This window comes from Eimeria necatrix, genomic scaffold, assembly GCF_000499385.1.
Source record: "Eimeria necatrix Houghton genomic scaffold, Enh_scaff306, whole genome shotgun sequence".
Classification (NCBI taxonomy): Eukaryota; Apicomplexa; class Conoidasida; order Eucoccidiorida; family Eimeriidae; genus Eimeria; species Eimeria necatrix.
In genome coordinates this window covers 20,849-41,671 of record NW_013653599.1, presented here as the reverse complement: position 1 = coordinate 41,671, position 20,823 = coordinate 20,849, and the positions used below count along the sequence as shown (strand labels likewise).

The 20,823-nt window shown below is 44.4% G+C and overlaps 2 protein-coding genes across 2 annotated transcripts; one reads left to right on the top strand and one right to left on the bottom strand.

The window, feature by feature from the left end:
* Positions 1–8,876: 8,876 nt before the first annotated feature.
* On the bottom strand, positions 8,877–10,409 carry ENH_00041560 (hypothetical protein; the record flags this gene model as incomplete). The annotated part of the gene is made up of 3 exons (XM_013580796.1): positions 8,877–8,930; positions 9,327–9,994; positions 10,391–10,409. 3 exons carry the CDS (start codon positions 10,407–10,409, stop codon positions 8,877–8,879), a joined length of 741 nt encoding a protein of 246 aa, XP_013436250.1.
* A 1,225-nt stretch (positions 10,410–11,634) lies between these two features.
* ENH_00041550 (hypothetical protein) lies at positions 11,635–11,868 on the top strand (the record flags this gene model as incomplete). The annotated part of the gene is made up of 1 exon (XM_013580795.1): positions 11,635–11,868. The coding sequence occupies one exon, from the start codon at positions 11,635–11,637 to the stop codon at positions 11,866–11,868; it is 234 nt and encodes a 77-aa protein (XP_013436249.1).
* Between the last annotated feature and the right edge of the window lie 8,955 nt (positions 11,869–20,823).

The window sequence follows — 20,823 nt, the reverse complement described above, 5'->3', positions numbered from 1 at the left end:
GACTGCTTGTTCAGTTCAACAGACTCTCTGTTAAAACGGAAAACTCTAAACCCCTCCAAGAACATACTTGCACACCAAACCCGGACATACACAGTGGCGTGAGCGGCCAATCAGTGCTTATAATGAAGATATGACCTTAGAGGCAAACACGACAGACATAACACAATAACTACAGTCAGGCTCGCACGTCCCGACTGCGTCGGCCTTCCTTGTACACTGTGCACCCTGACACGTACAGTCTTCGCCAGAGCATGTCAGCAAGTGCCTTCTCAGCTTCCAGCTCATTGCATTCCTACAAAGCTAGCATAGATGGTTTCGCTCAGGTGCTGCTTAAAGCGCCAGGTGTTCCACAAACATCTAGTTCGCGCCAGCGTGTCGGTGCAGGGAGACTGCTAAACAATTCACACGAATTACCCAGAAGGGCTTGCGCACCGCACAACGCAGCACAGGGCAAGCATCGTCGAGGCGCTGAGCCAACGCACGTCCTAGTGGTGGGAATTCGCCGCCAACCCTACTTGTGCGTGCTTGGTCTAAAGCTACAGAAGAACGTCGACGTCCTCCTGCATCTAGTGCATCTCGTGTATCACCTTCGCGTCACGGACTGCTGCTGGTGTTTCTGCACTGCCCTAATTCTCCCAAATGTTTCCACAGACGCGAGACCAACCAAACAGAAAGGCAGTCCACCCCGCAAAGCCTGCTGCCTCGAGATCCACCAAAACGACCAGCTCCTGAAGGACGTGACGTGGTCATAGACCCTCAGCAGCAAACAGCCGCCAACTTCAGAATCAAAATCATCCTCGACAGCTTTCTTCTCAAGTTGGTCAATGTCCGCCTTGTACGCGCCGCATTCAACAATGCGCACAAGCCACCCAGCCAGCATGGCAAACTCAAAAACTGAGAAAAATTGGTGCGACTGCTTGTTCAGTTCGACAGACTCTCTGTTAAAACGGGAAACTCCAAACCCCTCCCAGAACATACTTGCAAAAGCAGTCCACCGCACAAAGCCTGCTACCTCGAGATCCACCAAAACTTACATTTCCTAAAGGACGTGATGTCGTCTCCCCACACCCGCAGACCCACAGCACAAAACAGCCGCCAACCACTAAATTAAAATCATCCTCCATAGCTTCCACTTCAAGTTTTCCAATGCCCGTTCTCTTTGCCACATGCATCACTCCGCACGAGCCACCTAGATAGCAGCTGTTTGTGTAGGCTAACACACTTTCTGAAAGCTCGTGTGCCTCTAACTTCCGTGTCGGCTCACCTGAAGACACCAGTTTGGCAGTCAACCAGAGGTGAGACCTCAGCTATGTTTGGAATCAAACCAAAAACCTATAAATACACGGAAAAAGAACACAACAACATTATTCGAGCTATACCGCAATGGACCGCGTCTTTTGACATTGGAGGGTCACAAAATCATTTTTGATTCCTGGAAACTGCATCGTTCGCTCATCTTTTTGGACCTCAAACGCTTCCAACCACAAAAACGCGCCACTCATGGCATGTTTATGATTCAACCCCCATGGCAATGAACTAGGCCGCTAATGTCTAAAGCACCAAAACGCGGAACGAGTGCGTGACAATCTGTAGCAGCAACTTGCAACAGCGCCTAAGGCTCCGCTCACGTAGCAGCCCAACAGCCAATAAGAATCACTGCACATCCATCCCACATGCCAAGAATTCAACCCGTGCAACAGCGCCCATGTCAGACCCATCTCACTAAGAAGCGCCACAAGGCCCAACGGCAAACCACACTCACCCACGGCCACCAGCTACACAGCCTCATGACATATAACGCACCTCCTGTGATTACCAAAATAAAGTCGCTACTCTTCCAGTTTGTTGTTCACTGCGCGTCTGGCACAATCCCATGACTGCTCTTTCGCAAGCAGCAATGCGCCGCTGCACAATAGCAGTCTCATCACTCAAAACGCTCCTGCAGCTCACGCTGAACCTGCTCCGGCGCCCCTTAGCTGCACCTGCCTTCTCTGGAGCGCCACGACGACACACGCGTGAGTGGCAATCGGCCGTGGCACTTTTCTGCAGCGTTCACCGCTGCAGTCTCATAGCAGCCCAACAGCCAATAAGAATCACTGCACACCCATCCCGCGCGCCAAGAATTCAACCCGTGCAACAGTGCCCATGTCAGACCCACAGCACAACTCCTCCTCATCAACAAGTGCCACACGGCCCAACGGCAAACCCCACTCACCCACGGCCACCAGCTACACAGCATCATTGCATATAACCCACGTCCTGTGGTTACCAAAATAACGTCGCTACTCTTCCCGTTTGCTGTTCACTGCGCGTCTGGCACAATCCCATGACTGCTCTTTCGCAAGCAGCAATGCGCCGCAGCTCCAAGCATACCAAATGGACGTCGATGTCGCAGGCCCAAGGCATCGGCTGAGCATACCGTCACTGCTGCTAGAATTGAATGGCCTATCGCATTAGTGGCAATCGCCATGTTGCGCTAGGAACAACTTGGGTTTAAGGGAACGTTAATTACCCCGTCATTTGCAAATATTTCGCAGGTGCAGGTGCCAGTTACACGTGAGTGGCTGGCGCCTAGAAGCTTCTTTGCTGAAGCCACTGTTTCCAGCAAAAACACAAACTCGCCAATGCGTAATAGCTCGTTAAATTGGAAACTATTTACTGACAATGGGGAAAAGAATTGACCGTCAGCGCAGTAGGCGTAAACAAGGATCAATCAAGCGTCGTAGAAGTCTTCCGGATGCCAATAGTAAGTCACATCTACACTCACAATTGAGAACAAATTCCATTTGCTGCACATGAAGCCACTTCATCGGCATCAAATGGCATTTGCAACTTCCTAGTATTCAGCTTTGGAAGAAAGCCGTGCAAAAAGGAAAGCAGTAGGAACTTTTTCAAGAGGATTTTCGGACCCAGTCCCTCTAAATAATACAAGAGAAACGAGCTGTAAAGTACATGCTCAAACATCACGGCAAATCCCAAAGTGCGACTTCGCTTGCCGCTGCCAAAGCTTGTCATCTGCGCCGCTTCATGGTACGCTTCTTCGTTTCTGCCTAGAATTTAGAATGATGCTGGCATAAAAACTCATGTGTGAATATCTTTCTGCTCTGCAAGCACCAAAACAGCTCCACATCTTTGGTCTTTGATGCAAAGCGTCAACTTGGTACCTATTTACTGGTGCAGCATGCCATTCCAGCAGCAAAGGCCATCAAACCGTCCTTTAGTCCCATAGTATTTAGTGTTTTCATAAAGCAACCCCTAAAGCGCGAGCAGCCATTACGTGCTCCGTCCAGCCACTTTTCTAGTAATTTCGTTAAGCAGCCGCCTTTTCGGCATACGCATATCAACTGACCGAATCTGAGCCTCTAACAAAAGCAAACAGGTCTCCGTTTGGTTACTGCTGACGCCAGCAAGCATAGCGCCGCATTCCTTCTTTATGAATGTACAACTTTGCAAGTAGCTGGGATCTGCATGATTCCCAACAGAGACACATATTATTCTAAAACGTGGCTGAAATCGTGAGAAAAATATAACTGCCTAAGCTCCTGTGACGCCTACCAGTAGAAACAAAGAAACCGCTCGCAGGCGCACAACTACTCATCCCCGACGCTATGTAAACTCGTGTACGGCACTTTATTTCGGCTAATTCTGGTAAGTCTCGCATTTTTGCCCAAAGTGAGGGCAGACACAATGGCAACCACGACCATCCCCCAGCAATCCAAGGCTACCTGTTTCGTGTTTGTGCTTTGCAATACCACTTCAAAAAATGTGCAGCATTTCCCAAGGGAACGCGAAAAGTATTTCTATGAGACTTCGCCACGTTAATCAAATCGACATCGCCTTCGAGATCGATTGCTACTTGACGGATGCTCATGCTTCTAGCTTCTAAATCGCACAACTCATCAGCAATAATGAAGGCGTGAGAAAAGCCAACAATTGTCTGGGTATCCCGAGTGATAGCCCAGAGGAAGCCATCCATGAATCCTCATATGTCAATGTGTGGCAGCTCATGCCAGTTCTGCCATCATTGCACAAGTAGCCCCGTTTTAGCGGGCTAGTGCAAAAGAAATTATCCCAGTCCGAGATGACGCGGTATTAGATTTCACATTTGGTTTAGAGTCTCCGCGTGTATGAGTCGAAAGCTTCGCTCTGCAAACTTACTTGGCCATCAGGAAATTACGAATCGTGCGTTCCTTTCCACTCTTAATGGCGAAGTAACGAGGCCATGCTCATGCATCGCGCGAGCGTCGTCGTAATGCCCCTGAACTGGCGGCATTTAACAGGAGATACCTCTAGCAAGCAGCACTATGCCAGAAAAAGGAGTGAAGCGAACCATGCTTGCTTTAAATGCATTCAGGCTGAAGAGCAGCTAAAAGCTCGCGGGTCTCCCACTCAGCTGACGCACTGCAAGCTGGTGAAAATGGCAAGAAGCCCTTGTTCAGCTGATAGCCGCGCTACAACACAAAAGGGGTGTCACTGAAATGCCCACCCAGGCCATGTACTTTGAATTCCGATAATGAATGCGGTGGAAGATAGGGCAGAACAAGATAACGCTGTGATATGACAAAAATGCACGTGGCTTTCGAGCTCTTGCTACACAGCGGGGTTAACAATTGAAGGCAAAGATGCAGTGTTCACGACAAGCAAATGCACGTCTGTGCGCCTAAGTAAATGAGTACCGTACTACAGCAGAGTAAAGTACGGTACTGAGCCACTCCTCTAGTCACCGTGTAGAGAACACTAGTGTCCGCCCGCTTCTCCTTCCTCTGCTTATTGCGCCGTCCATAGTATGGATGCAGGAACTTACTATGCACGACTGTCTTGATCCCCTCGCTAGCCGCCGACCCGTTAGCCCGCCCTTATCTTCCATCCTGGAATTCAGCGCCTTAAAGCATCGTAGAAGAACAAAGGCAACTGACGCTGCGGCAGCCAGGGTGGATACAAGAACAAGGAGCTTGGATGAGCTCCTGTATATGTAATTTTTTTGAAGAACACTCTTACAGTGCATAAAATCCTCACCATGCGGATTCACTACATCAGGATGAAAAGCAGAAACATAACGGCTCCTCTGTGAGTTCGTCGCTGCCGCCAGTGAGGTCGTCAACGCGAAAGCGAAAACCGAGTGGCACCATGTTCGAAACGCAAGCATTCTGATGTTAATTTTGAGCGTATGATGCAGGGACACGGCCAGAATCGGCATTCACGATGAAGATAACTGCTCTTGTGGGAGTGTCTTCCCACACTTCAGTTGACTTTGTGACGTGAAAATAGTGGACTCACTCAACTGAGTGCTTAAATTTTCATATATAATTTATGCCAATGCAACGTTGGGCACCTGCATAACTGGTCTCTACGGAGGGACTCGGTTTTCCGCCGTGCTCGATGTCCGTTGAGCAGCTCGAGTGCCACGCCAATGTAGACGGCTCTTCAGCTGTCCACAGCAGTGGCCTTGTAACAGTTGAAATTATTATTGTCTTTGGGATTTCTTTCATAGGCAACAACATTTTGATAGCCATTTTGATGGATGGGTGCCTTTTTGTGATGCCAATCTGGTACACCTGGAGAATTGGAACCGCATTAAAGCATGCTACACAGGATCAGGTCTGCTGTTTACTTGATGTTCATTTTTTGTTGCATAAATAGAAGAAAGTGCCCAATATCTGTAACATCCATAGCTGTAAGTCTCGCAATTACCCGCTTGCGCAGTGTCAGTGCGTGATGTCCGACTGACAGCTGTAAATCGACTTTGGATGATGTCACAAAATCGGCCATTAGTACTACCTAATCATCCCTGCATAAACTGTATATAACCTATGAACGTTCGTACCTCCAGTGCGACAGTTTATATGTTCTGTGTAACCACTCGTTGCACTGACGCTTTCAAACACCCGTCCATTGCACTGATCGCGCAGGTGCATTTTTCACAACCATGTGACTTGAATAGCCTAATGGAAATATCTTGCGTGGAGGATGCGGGTATTCGAATTCGCCCGCTGGGGAAGTTTGGGCTACACCTATTAGCGCAGTCGGTGCCTTTGTACCACAACCTACGTGTCCGTAAACCTAGCATGACCCACAGTCCCCTATGTTGTAGGAGCCGTCATAGCTGCAGTGCGAATCACCCAGTAATCCTACTCATACCGGAGGACGTTGTGCTTCTCAAAGAGCTCTGACATTTGCAATGGAACCTCAAGTCGTCTCCTTTCAAAGATGATACTGCTATCTGCGTTTAGTACATGTTTGAACTGCACAAGTGCCGTTACGACAACCGACAGAAGAGACTAAAACAGGAGCCAACCTTATTAAAAACACCCAAGTAGAACAAGGATCAGGTACGATTGAAAAAGTAGGGTGCCAGCAATGCAATTAGTGGATTCTTCTCAATAAAGCATCACCCAGCACTAAAATCCAACCGCTAGTGGACATACCTACACAGGTTTCGGGAGTGTATCCCATTCCTGTCTAGGCACCGGTATGATGGAAAAGCAGCATCTGTCGTCTGGGGATAAATAGTTACAGTGAGACAGTAATTGAAAGCGTTTTGTCAGTCTATTAGTTGCGTAATCGGGGACGCCTGCAATAAGTGAGTTTGCATGAAGTACGCACAAAGGAAAACACGGCTATAATGATCTGCAATACCTCTCACCAAGGTGCGCAGAGTTTCTTCAAGGAAACATCCAACTGTTGCAGCTATAAATAGAAGCGTGGAGCACATAGCGATGTCATTGTGTGTTTGCTCATTGCGTGAGGTCTACCGAGAAGCACGAAAGTTTTATTATTGGCGATCACGTTGTATGTAGCAGCTTTCCATTGATTTTCTGTATCCCGTAGACTGGTGGCACTGTCCCTTTTCCTTACGGAATATTTCTTTGCCCATGCAGTGGTCTCACAGGCGCCGTCCGGAACTAACGCGTTTCCTAATTTCCCACAGCGCGTGCGATTTAATCATTAAGCTAAAGCTGATTTTGTCTGTGTACAAGCAGCGACACTGAGCCAGTGCCCCTGCACTATTTTCTCTGCCAACCGTTCTCGCGTTTCACATTCCTTCTCGGAATAGTCGCCTCACGCTTACGACACTCAGAGCCACATATGGTGGAGCATCAGTAATGGTGAGCACAGTATGAGTTGGCGCCGTTCGTGGTAAGACCAATCGTTAAAATACGTCTGTTGCTGATTTATCTTTTTCCACTGTGTCAAAAAGCTGGCAAGGCCACTGAGGCACGTGCTAGAATATTGATCTTTATAAAAGAACATCGAACTGCTTTTTGGCAGGCGTTACGACCCTAAGGTGCCCACAGGACATTCCCGCAGAAAATAGCCGTGCAAATAGAGACGTACGTGGAGCGAGTGAAATTCTTCTTAGGCACCACGTGCATGAAAGATTTCTTTTGCATGCTTGCTATCTTCTTCGATGTGCAGACTTTGTGGATAGTTTGAAGGTCCGTCTACGCCGGTACATCTGCGGCTGTTGCTTTCAGGCGCATGCGTTTTTGAATTGAATGCGACGCATGCAACGAAAACAGGAACGCAGGCACTTCACGTTGCCGTAGAACCACAACAGCAGACCGCGGCGCAAGTCGGCAGCAGAGCCAACTAAGTCAACAATTGAGTATAAATGCTCGAAGATTCACGTCCAGCGTATGATTACAAAAATATAGACAGGAATTCAAGAAAATTATTAGCTTTCCATCTGAAACGCTGCTGGGTTACTTCCGTGCAAATTCCGCGAGTTGTCTGTACACTGCGGCAACGCAATAAGGCTGCGGCAACTCGTATGCAAAGCCGGGGCGATCTGTCTCTCAAAACGACACAAATGACAAAATTGAATTTATTATATTTTATATTATCATTATTATTGTTGGAATTTCGTGAGGAAGACCCCCTTGTGCTGTTCTGCTGCCTCTGGCATCGAGAGCAGTGTTCTGCACAACTGCTAGAAGGGATTCTTTGGAGGCCATACCGATACTTTCCGGCTTTTCTCTAGAGACTCCACCTAATTATAAATTGAATTTAAGCAAAGAACCCTTCTTGAAAGAGTTTTGGCTTTTCAAAACGCGGCTTGCCCGCCACGCCTCAAAGGCAGCAGCAACAGCAGCAGAGCGCCTATGTAGTGAACAGTTGTCTACTCTGTTACTACGTATGGTCCTTAGGCGAGTCCGACTAGGGTGCACACTCTGCACTGACTGTCAAAGGTACCTGATTCTCGCCAACAACTACTGAATACCTTGATTAACCACGTACAATTGAGTTCGTATTATTATGAGGTACGAAAACCCAGAATAATAGAACTGAGTGTCGACCCTCGCTGAGGGTCAGTGCCCGAGTCGCGGCACCAACCTCGCCTCCAGCCCCATACCCGGTGCTGGCTAGCGAGCACATTGTTCCCTTTTATGATTTTCCACTATCCAACGGCGCCTTATGCCTTAAGATATTCAATATTATTCATGCCTTTCGCGTTAGTAAGCCTCGAGGGGTGGCGACGGTGCCTTTCGCGTTAGTAAGCCTCAGGGGTGGCGACGAAGGTCAATTGTAGTTCCAGGCACTACACCCTAAGCCTGATTTGTTGCAGTACTGGATCTCCTTCTCTACAGCAGTTTTAATTATTCTTTAAACTTTGCTAATTTCAAGTATACATTTCCATCAATCAACAAATATATATTTCCATCGATTACAGAGCCAGCAATGGGGGCGATCAATAGATTGTTCACCGCGTGAGCAGCAAGGGCTCACTCCTCATGCCAAACGCTAAATCCTAAAACCCTAAACCCTAGAGCCTGAGCTTGGAGCAGTGGTTAAACTAGTTACGGTCTTCTAGTTCTCGCATACAACAAAGCCGCCAAACCCAAATCCCCAAGCCCTAAACCCTCAAGCCTAAAGCTTTAATCCTTCGTCCTAATTACAAAAGATATCAGACATGCAGGGTTTACCATTTCCTGCGATAGCAAACTAAAACCTAATTATTTCACCGGGCTTATCTTATGCTGAGGCCTAGGGTTTAGCGTCTGGGATCTGAGTTCTAGGGTTTAGGGTTTATGTTCTGGCTGCCTCTTGAAAAACACCCAAAGCGCAAACTTGCGCATGCAGCCAGATGCTAATAAGTACAAATTAATGTGGGAAGACAAAATAAAGATTGAAAAATAAAAGTTGTTGAAGAGGACCCTACACGCTAAATCCTGAAAAACAAACTAAAAGTGTGCAAAATAAAGCACTCAAAACTTTTTAAAATGCGGGCTTTCACGGGAAACAATTCATGAGTTCGCGGCTCATGAGTCTCCCTAAACCCTAAGCCCTAAACCCTAAACCCTAAATTCTAGCATGCACACAAGGACCTCACGAGCTGCTGCTGTAGCTGCTGCTCTGCTACTGTTGCTGTTGCTGCTGCTGTTGCTGTTGTTGCTGCTGCAGGTCGTTCGTTTCTTCCGCTGCTGCTGCGGTGCTCCCTGACGACTTGCTGCTGCAACCACAGCGTAGCGTTTATCTGTCAGCTTCCGTTCTTGCTGCTGCAGCACGAGTATTGTTAGCAGCTGCCTATTTTCGCTGCTGCTGTTGCTGCTGCTGCTCTGCTGCCGCGCCGGCCCTTCAGAGCTGCTGCTGCCGCTGCTGCTGTTGCTGCTGCGGGCAGGGGCTGGCTGCTGCGGCGCGCAAACACAGTACTGCGGTGTCTCCTCATCGGACGAGGTGCTGCTGTTGCTGCTGCTGCTGCTGCTGGCGGAGGAGCTAGATGACTTCTTTGCTGCTCCTGTTGCTGTTGCTGCTGCTGCGGGAGCACCGAATGCCCGCTGCGGCTGAGCGGCCGATGACTCTGTTTCGCTGCTGCTTCCCTTGGCACTGCTGCTGCTGCTGCTGCCGCTGCTACTGCCGCTGCTGCTGCCGCTGCTGCTGCTGTTGTGTTCTCTGCTAGTGTCACCACTGGCTTCGCTGCAGCTATCGCTGCTGCTGCTGGCCCTGCTGCCGCTGCTGCTCTGCTGCTGCTGCTGCTTTGCGGCAGGCTTTGCTTCTTGTGAGCCCTCCGAAGCTGTACCTACGCTACTATGAGCTGGCCGCTGCTGCTGCTGCTACTGCTGTGCTGCAGTTGGCTCTATTAAGCTGCCTGATTTCGTGTGGCTGCTGCTTTGCTTGCTGCCACTACGGCGTTCGCTGCCGCTGGCACTGGCGCTACCGCAGCTGCTGCTGCTGCTTTCTTCTTCGCTGCTGCTTTCCTCTTCCTCCTCACTGCTGCTGCTGCTACTGCTGCTGGGCGGCGGCTTCTTGCTGCGCTGCCTGCTTCAGGGCTTATTGCTGCTGCTGCTGGAGATGGAGCTGTCGTCGGACTCCGTGCTGCTGGTTTCTGATTCTGCTGCTGCTGCTTTTGCTGCTGCTAGGAGGCCGCATGCAGCAGCTAAAAGCCCCAAACTTGCCACTGCCTTCCGCATGAAAGAACCTTCTTTTAATGAGCGTCCTCAGCGGAGAACACCCCGCGCTGAACGCATGCACAAGCTTGGGTCTTCGGAATTTTCATGAGTCTTTTTAATTTCATTAAAACTTTTTGAAATTATTTTTCTCGAGTTTCTCCCTTTTGTGTTCTTTGCTCCCTTTTGCGCCGATGCATGCAGAGCTCTCTTGCAATGATTGTAAACCCCTGAGGGCCATTTCATTATCATTAAATAACCACTTAGTGTTTATTTATTTATAAAATAATAATAAATGAAAAAAGAATAACTAAATAAATAAGTAAATAAACATAAATAAATAAATTAATGTTTCTCACCTGCAACGCTAAGGGATCGATGGCAGCAGTCTTTCGGCGGTCGACCAACTGCAGTGCAGGAAAACCCCAAAATTAGGGTTTAGTGTTTAGGGATTTGTGATGAGTTGGAAACCTAGGAGCGAACAGGATCGGTTTCAGGTCCAGCGTGCTTACAGTTTAGGGTTTAGGGTTTAGGGCTTAGGGTAAAGCTTTTGGTGTCTCCGGTCTCTAAGGCGAAAACAACAAGGGCTAAGGATTAAGGGTTTGGGGTTTGACCTTTCCCAGCTCCGAAAAGTGCCTGTCTTTCAATTCCTTGATATCTGCTGCTTCTTCTGCACCGACTTCAGCAGCAAGAGAAGACTAAAACACAAGTGCAGAATAATAAAGTTTTTTATCGATTAGGGTTCGAATTAATATTTATAATTGTATTTAAATTACTTTTCAAATCCATGAAACGGATTTCTCGGCTTCACACGCTTCCAGACGTTTCCGGTGTATGAACACCCCAAGTAAAAAAAATTCATAAACCCGCAATCCTTTTCCTCATTTTTATGTTGAATGGATTTGCTTAGAATGAATATGCAAGTAAACATTTTTAAATAAAATATCTGTGAATGACTTAAATAAATAAATATATAAATTAGTTCAGCAGAGGCTTCAGGCCGCTGCATGCATTTGCATGCGACATTTGTACAGCAAAGACTTCGAAGAATACGCCCTAAGCCCTAAGCACTAAGCCCCCAACCCTAAACCCAAAACCCTAAACCCACGATGCTTACTTCGGCTATTTTTGTATCCATGGCTCTCTTGACATATTCCTGGTCAAGGTGTACAGAGATCCAAGAAACCCGTGCACTTTTAAATAAAACTGTTCAGCTCTAAAAGCAGCAGCAGCAGCAGCAGCACTGGGAATGGCAGCGGCAGCAGCAGCAGCTGCGCAGCAGCAGCAACAAAAGCAGCAGCACTATGATGAAGAGGGGGAGAAGCAGCAGCACTATGAAGAAGAGGGAGGGAAGCAGCAGCAGCACACGAGAAAAAAACAGCAGCACTATGATGAAGAGGGGGAGAAGCAGCAGCAGCGCACAAAAAAAAAGCAGCAGCAACAACAGCAGCAGCAGCAGCAACAGCGCCGCTACTACTCCTAGCAGCAGCACTAGCAACAGCAGCAGCAGCGCATGCAGCAGCAGCAGTAGCTGCAGCAGCAGTGGGCGCGCTGACATCCGCGTTTTTTGGGTCTGCTCTCGTCCCTCATTTCTTGCTCTTGGCACTGAGCCAGTGGATAAATGACAAAAAGACAATCAATAAAAGTACGGCTCAGGAATTAGGGTTTAGAGCTTAGGGTTTGAGGTCCCTCATTTCTTGCTTTGACACTGGGACAATAGATCAATAAGAGAACAAAATGAATTAACTTAGGGTTTAGGGGTCAGGGTTTAGGGTTTAGAATTAGTTCTTTTTGCGCTGATGCGTGGCTTTCGGGGTCTACTTGGATACTTCGTGGAGTTTAGAGTTTAGGGCTTAGGGCTTAATGCTTGGAATTACTTCTTTTAGCGTTCTTGCTTGGGTTTCGGGGTCTAATTGGATACTTCTGGGTTTTCCAAATCTTGCAGTGCTCGCCACCTGAAATTCTAAATTTAAATAATTAAAAAAGAAGGAAAAATAAAGGAAAAGAGACAACAGTAGTAAGAGGAGGTGGAAATAGATAGAAAAGAAACAAAATAATTGAAAGACCACTAAAAAAGCGGCAAAATAATTTTAAAAAATCGGACAAAAATAATTCAGCGAAGGGAAAAAATAAACAGAAAGAGACAAAAATAATTGAACAAGGAGCTACAAGCAAATAGAGGAAGGCAGCCATAAATAAAAAGACACAAAAGTAAATAAAAAGAGGCAAAAATAAATAAAAGGAGGCAAACGCAGAGAAAAAGAGAAAAGGAAGAGACAAAAGAAGATATAAAAAGAAAAAAGCGAAGATAAAAAAGGAGACAAAAAAGAGATTAAAACAATCAAAAAGGAGACATAGGAGAGGATAAAAGGAGACAAAAAGGAGACAAAAAGAGACATAAAGGAGATAAACGGACACAAAAAAAGGTTAAAAGAGACTGGGAAAGAGATTGAAAGATACAAGCAACGAGACAAAGAAGGAGATAAAAAGAGGCAGAAAAAGACACAACATGGAGGTAGAAATCGACAAAAAGAAGGTAGAAAGACTAAAAAGGAGACAAAAGAAGACAAACAGAGGGAATAGAAAAAGACAAAAAAGGGAAAAAGAGAGACAAAAGTAAAATCAAAACAGGGAAAAAAAGAGACAAATGAAAGATAAAAAGAGAAAAAAAGAGATTAAAAAAATCAAAAAAGGAGGAAAAAAAGAGGAAAAAGAGACAAAAAGATAGACAGAAAAGAGGCAAAGAAAAAAAAATAAAAAGAGACAAAAAAGGGAAAAGGAGACAGGAGAAAAGAAAGCAATCATGCCTTCCACTGGGCCTCTAGGAATTGTCTCTCTGTTTCCTTTTCAGCTTTTAATTCTTCTTTCTTTTGTGTCTGCTGCAGCTGCTGCTTCTCTTTTGCCGCCGTAGCAGCAGCACCGTGAGCAGCAGCCCGGCAGCAAAAGAGCAGCAGCAAAAGTCCTTTTTTCCTTTTTTTTTAAAGGGACAAAATGGCATTATTAAGAAGCAGCGGGGCAAATGCCAGAAAATAATAAATTAGTTAATTAATTGAAAGAAAGTCATAAATAAATAGCAAACAAATAGATAAGAGAAACACAAATAAACAAATAATAATAAATAATAAATAATGGAAAAGTGGAAAGGGGGCACTTTGAGGATATTTTGGAGACACTTTGGAGACACTTTGGAGAAAGCTGGGAGACATTTTGGAATCATTTTAGAAACTTTTGGGAAAAATTTTGAAGACTCTTTAGAGATATTTTAGAGGGATTTTAATTGTATTTTGGGGACAGTTTAGAGAAATTTTACAAAGATTTCAGAGAGGTTTCAAAAAGATTCTTAAGAAGATTTTTAAAAAATTTTTAAAAGACCTAGAAGCATTTTGGAGACAGTTTGGAGACAACTTGGGGACAATCTGGAGGCAGTGTAAAAGCAATTCAAAAATATTTTAAAAGCATTCGAAAAAAGACCTTAAAACGATTCAAACACATTTTGGAGACAGTTGGGAAACAGCATTAACAGTTCTAAAACATTTTAGTATGATTTTGATTGAAGGAAATGAAGCGAAACAAAAAGAAGTAAAATGAAATGAAAAGGAATAAAAAAGTAAAAGGAGATCAGGAGAAGTAGAAAGAAATGAAACAAACAAAAGGAATAAAAGGGAGAATAACAAACGAAACAGTTAAACAGATAAAGGAGAGAAATAAATCTACCATGGTACAGAAAGACGAAAATGCTTCGAAGTGCTAAACCCTAAACCCCAAATCCTCAGCAAAAGGGAAAAAGAAGCAAGTCGGAAAGTAAATGAATTAACAAATAATAAAGAAATAAATAAATAATAATAAACAAGTAAATAAGTAAGTTACTTAATGGTAAATATGCATGTACATAACAAGAAGCAAATAGTGAATGAATAAAGAGCTAATTCAATAACCAACCAATAAATGAACAATAACAAAAAATAAAAATAATAAATGGGCAAACAAACAAATAAATAAATAAATAAATAATAAACATACAAACGCATAAATAAATACATATTAATAAATAATAAATAAAAGCAGTTTTATTTGTTTTATCACTTGCTGCTGCAGCCGCAGCAGCTTTTCTTTCAGCTTATCCATTTCTCCTTTTCTTCCTGTGTCTGCCCCCTCTATAAATAAGTAGATAAGTAAATAACAGTAAACAGTGAACAAGTAAATGATAAATGAATATATAAATAGATAAATTAATAAATGAGTAAATACTAAATAAACAAATTGATAAAAATGTTAAGTAAGCGAATGAATCATGAATGACAAACTATACAAGAATAAATGAAAATGAGGACGCACATGAATTTAAAGACATATATAAAACAAAAAAATACGTAAATACAAAGAAATACATTAATATAAAATATATACCAAAATAAACAGACATATAGGAGCAATCAAACATAGAGATAAAACAAAATTAATCAATTAAAAAATTAAAGATGAACAGACAAATAGATGCTATTTAAAATAGAGTTAATGAGTGCATATGTAAGTACACCTGAAGAATACTGTTCCTAAAGCTAAATAACAAGGAGACAAAAGAAATAAAAAGAAATTAAAAGAAATTAAAAAAAATATTAAGAGAAATAAAAAAAGAAATAAGAAGAAATAAAAGTGAATAAAAAGAGAAATAAAGAGAATAAAAAGAAGCAAAAAAGAAAGGGAAATAGGCTGCCAAGAAAGTGGTTGGCCCAGTAGGTATCGGTATATTGTACGAAGATTTTTGTTTGCTGTTCTTGAAACAGAAGTGTTGATTCAATAAAGGTTTCTATCGAGCTCGCGACCCCAGAACCAATATTGCCGACCGCATCCAGGAAGTGGGCATTGATGAAACATTGTTCAGACGTTTCTGACGTCAGGGGAGGGTGGCTTTCACAAGAAGTGTTCCACTGCTCTATCGGAGATCTAGTTTTCGATAAGTGTTTTCTGCCACGTGAGCTGACAGTGAGAAGATGTATTTGAGCAGCGAGCCAATCTATCTAGACTTCTAATGCATATATTTGTGCTCACATTTGTGCTCACACTGGATGGTTGGTAAAGGAAACTCTTTTGCTGCTGAAATCAGCATTTGCGTAAATGGGATACTGCTTGCGCTCGTTGGAAACGTCGCTCGTGATGCATGACTGAAAGACTTCGTAGAATCCGTTAGCCACTGCAACCGAGGGGCGTCGCCTTGCTTCACAGACGGCACGTCAGCAGAACGTGGCCTTGCTGTACACGAATATATCTTATGGCTTTAGTGCGTATCATCCAAAGTTAGCTCATTTGTTTATCCAAAATAGCTCATTTGCTTACTCTTTTGCAGTCTTAACAATATGATTAGCATTAAGACTAAAATGTTTCTCTTGATGCGTGCGCAATCGAAGCGAGTAAGTGCATTATGTGTTTCTTCATTTTGCTTATTTTTCAAAAGTTCTTTTTCCTGCTTCAGCTGCTGCGTCACCGACTGGTTGTACGCGCTGGACCAGCTGCTGCAGCGAAGAGACGATTTCATTTTTATTTTATATTATTCCTTTTTCCTTCCAATTTTTGTTTCGTTCAGTCTATTTAAATCCGCTTTTTATTATTTCCTCTACTTCCCGTTCGCAAAATGTTTCAATTCAATACATTTAGTTGCTTTTTATTGCCGGAAACCAACCTCTAAACCCTTAACCCTAAAAACTGAAAGATACGCCGTAAATTCTAAACCCAAGTCCCAAATTTCAAACTCAAACTCCACGAAGTATCCAAGGCATTATGTGTTTCTTCATTTTGCTTATTTTTCAAAAGTTCTTTTTCCTGCTTCAGCTGCTGCGTCACCGACTGGTTGTACGCGCTGGACCAGCTGCTGCAGCGAAGAGACGATTTCATTTTTATTTTATATTATTCCTTTTTCCTTCCAATTTTTGTTTCGTTCAGTCTATTTAAATCCGCTTTTTATTATTTCCTCTACTTCCCGTTCGCAAAATGTTTCAATTCAATACATTTAGTTGCTTTTTATTGCCGGAAACCAACCTCTAAACCCTTAACCCTAAAAACTGAAAGATACGCCGTAAATTCTAAACCCAAGTCCCAAATTTCAAACTCAAACTCCCAACACTGAATCCAAAGCCCGCTTCCATAAACCCTACACCCTAAACCCTAAATCCTTAACCCTAAACCCTAAACCCTTAACCCTAAACCCTGTAGTCTGAACCCTAAACCCTAAGACGTGGGCGCTAGTCCCTGTTCCCTGATGCTCCTAATCGACAAGGGTATTCATTGAATTTGTGTGTAATTAAATTTGTGTAGTCACATTTGTTGTAGTAGCTGTTCAAATAAGAAGAAATTCATAAAAAATAAAGCAGTGTAAACTGCGTGATTCTACAAATGCATGTTCAAAAAACTCTTTGAATGGCGGCTATAAAGAAGTGTTGTCTGTTTCAATACTGGACATTTACTCACTTACTGAATAACAACGAGGCCCACAGATCACTGCTTCTCATTTTGCCCGTGGATTTAAATGGACGAAATACTTTCTGTTCAGTCATAATTTTTCCGATGGGCTGTGCTGCAGGGCGAAATCAAAGACTGCCATCACAAGATCAAGCGGATATTGAGAACAAACAAAGCTCTTTGATTTGCAGATCATTGAAAGGAAACAGACTCCTCTCTTCGCTTTTTGGTAACGTTGTCAGCCGCAGCGTGCTTGGATGTGTAAACGTGGTTGTGGCAAACTAATTGCAAGCTTACCCAGCGAAGCAGCATCCAATGAGAATTCCAAGCTCTTCGTACACAACTCTGGAGAAGACAGAGCTCCACGTGATTATCTAGCAAAGAAAGGCGGCTTACTGGGTGAACTGTGGCTCTACCCAGGCAAGAAGATATGGAGCTTATTCCTTTCTTTTCTTCATACATCAACACGAAGAGCTGAACGCCTCTGCAAGGGAAGCTGAATTATTCGTTATTTCCGGTTTCTTGTGTTTCGCCTTCACAGAGATTCACCTTAGCAGGGCGGCGTTCACGGAGCCCTGCGCCGAAATAAGAACAAAGCAAGGAAGTTGAAGAGCCGCGTGTACAGGTTGAACATACGTCCTACCAATTAAAATGCCGTGCTGTATTCTTTGCACACTAAATTAGCTTCTATCGACAAAGTTTATTTGCGCCTCTCATGTGCCGTTACCAGCACCTTGGATGCGCCCACCAACTAGAACTGGAGCCTGATCGTAGCTTGGATTCTGGCTGACAAGCATGGTGTAAAGCTCTAACAACGCACACGGACTGCACAATGGAGGTTCTAGTAACTGCTTTAAGCAAACCCCTTACTGTTTCTGCAGAAGCAATACAAGCAATCCGGCAATGCACACTTGACGGATTGATATCAAACACAAGTGCAGCAAACAGGCTACACCACGAACCATGCAGGCAACAGTTTAAATTGACTCTACCACTAAACAATTGGGTTACTGTTCTTGCTGAACTTAAGCGAAAATATCAGTAACCATCTGGACAGAAGTTGTACAGCATGGGAACTCGGATGCTTCATTGGCGATAAACCCCATCTCCCAGCCATGCAAAAAGCTTTTATTGAGTTATTTACAAACTCTCATATGAGGTGGTTCGCATAAATGCAAGCGCGCTCAGCACAAAGATGACGCTTGATGAACCAATAGCTGTGGAGGCTCCATATTGTACGGCAAGTGACAACTTCCAACTGAAACGCTCTACAGTCGGCTGATACTATTTTCCCTAAATGCTCAGCTAGTGGTAAGAACCTCACCAAAAACAAACGAAAGTTCATTCCCAGAAATGAAAGCCGTGCGCAGACTAACAGAATACAAATTATCGCAAGAGAAAAATTTGCTGAGCAACAGCATCGCATGCTGCACCTGCAGGTGAAGACTTCTTCCTTCTTTACATACACTGTTGAAACTGTGCTTTTAATCAGACTATTATGTCACATATTGAAAAAGTAACACGAGAAACTCATGCGTGAGAGAGAATTGCCCTTGTTCAAAAAACTGCACTGCTCACAGTGCAAACCGCATGCGGAATAGCTATAATCAGAGCTCGCAGCAAATATCATCACCCATGAGGAATACCATCTGAATGCTTCAACGACGATGGCTCCAGTAGCGCTTGGGAGTCAGCCTCTCAATACTCGACACATAATGGGCATAAATGATCTATACATGAACCAGAAAATATTGTAATCGCCACCGTAATTCACAGAACAAAGCCTGTCATGCGATATTGGCGGTGACAAATCAACATCTTGTTGTAATGCTCCACAAATGGTGGACAAAAAACAGCCTCACAGGGTATGCGAGCGGCCGAGGCACCCTAGAAAAAAGAAGGCCGCGAAAAAGTAACATTAAAAAAACCTGCACACCCGAGCTACGAAATCAAATTTTAATGCATCAAGCCTTCATGCGGCCCCTAGTCTAAATACTTTACGGACGCTATCGGGATGCGGCGCTTTGCCCCGCATGCCGATGGCAGACCTGCATTGGAGAGTATGTAGAAGTTCCCGGTAAGACACTCTAATGCTCTAATGTTTTCATCATAACATTTGTCCCAAATACATTTTCTCTTGGCGGGGTCTACTATCACTTAACCCAATAACCGCGTCATGCGGACCGTCTGTTAAAAGGCGTGCAATGACGTCTTCAGTGTAACTAAGAGAAAACGACTGATTCCTGTGTCACTGCTTTGTGCTTCTCAGGAGGGCACTTTGGCACGGGAAGAGGATGCATTCATGCTAGCTAGCTGCGGGCTAGCAATCTCCTCATGTGTATCATTCCGAAGTTGCTTCTCACTTCCTAAACGTCCCCAAACGCGCACCCGTGCGTGTCATGCAATCTACAAAGCAACGGCGCCGCTGAGACCACGTGCGTCGGTTTAACTTCCGTTATGAAGTTGGCTGTCTTTCCGTCCCTTGCGCATCTCCTGAAGTCGTGGGTTTGCGTTTCTTATAGGGGACAATGACGCATCATATCTTTGCGAATCTTGCAGCGATAAAACTTCCGAGCAAAATGTGAGTGATCTTTCGACCTTTTCAGCATTTTGTGTCTACGTACATCCTAAAAATGCGTCAAATATCCAGACTAGCAGGCAACAGGTGAAGCTCGCAGTCGCGTTGGCGCTATGTTACTAGTGAAGAATGTTGCTGCTCCCAGGGCTTTAACAGCTGCGATAGAGGCAAGCAGCTTGACATGCCATTCATTATGCCATCTACCAACCTTACTGGTGCTTCCTTGGGGAGGGCGGCTTGAAGAAAAATTTTTCGAGGTGCAACATCAGCTAAATGAGTCATCAACAATTGTGACAGCGATATTCATTTGTCGGTTCGACACTGAGAATTCTGCAAGAGACGCACGACTAACTCTTCAATTGATGAAGATTACTGACCTACGTATCCTCACTTCTTCACACGTTAAGCAGCTCTACACCCAGGACTGTGGCAAAAGAAGCATCGAATGTTTGTTGACTGGCTTCAATATTCAACAAAGCAGCTCACGCACTGCAAAATCACCAGGCACTAACCTACTGCATGGGTGAACACTGGCACACTAGATGGAACTGCAGCTTCTGCGCTGATGAAGGTTGCAAGCAACACACACAGTTTTGTTATGGAAGGGCACCGTCCTGAAAACGTTTTAAATTCAACATGCTAATAGCCCAGAGCAAATACGGACAGCTGGCAGCTTTCCGAAACCGGAACAGACTTGTGGCTGGTCTCTGCAAACTCTTTCTAAAACACCAGACAGAAACATCTGCATGCGAAAGCTTCGATGTTTGGTATGTACATTAGTGTCACAGCTACTCCTCGTTTCCAAGATACTGGTACATAAACAATTAGAGCTGCTGCTGCACGCATGTCACAAGCTAACATATGAGACGATCAGAAACTTGGAAAAGACGATCAGAAACTTGGGGAAAAACGGTTTACTGTTCCTAGTGCACTGGCGTGCAGGTCTCTGAATACCAGTTTGTCTATGTCTTGACACAGAGAATGAACAGTGCTGTTACAATCACATGATGATGTTGTATGGCAGAAGCTCAGAGCAAATGCTGGCATTTCGCGGGTCTCAATGCATGCAAGTGCACTGTACATCTAACAATTGCATTTGAGAGTGATTTTTGTTATCGCGTACGCGCACAATCAGATTGGAGAACTGCTGAGTCGGGTAAAGATGAAGCGGCAACTACATAGGTGATACATGAATAGATTGACACTGTTACGAAACGAAAAGTATTTATAATCATTGCATTCGAAGCACTCAACTCATAGACAGTATATTTCGCAGAATCTACGCCACCACCGATGCACGTCATCGCCTTCGTAGTTGCAGGCATCCGTGCAATGCTGGTCATTACGTCATGTACTGATGTTCTAGAGAGATTAAGTTGGCGCCACTAAAATATTCGGGAGGTCATT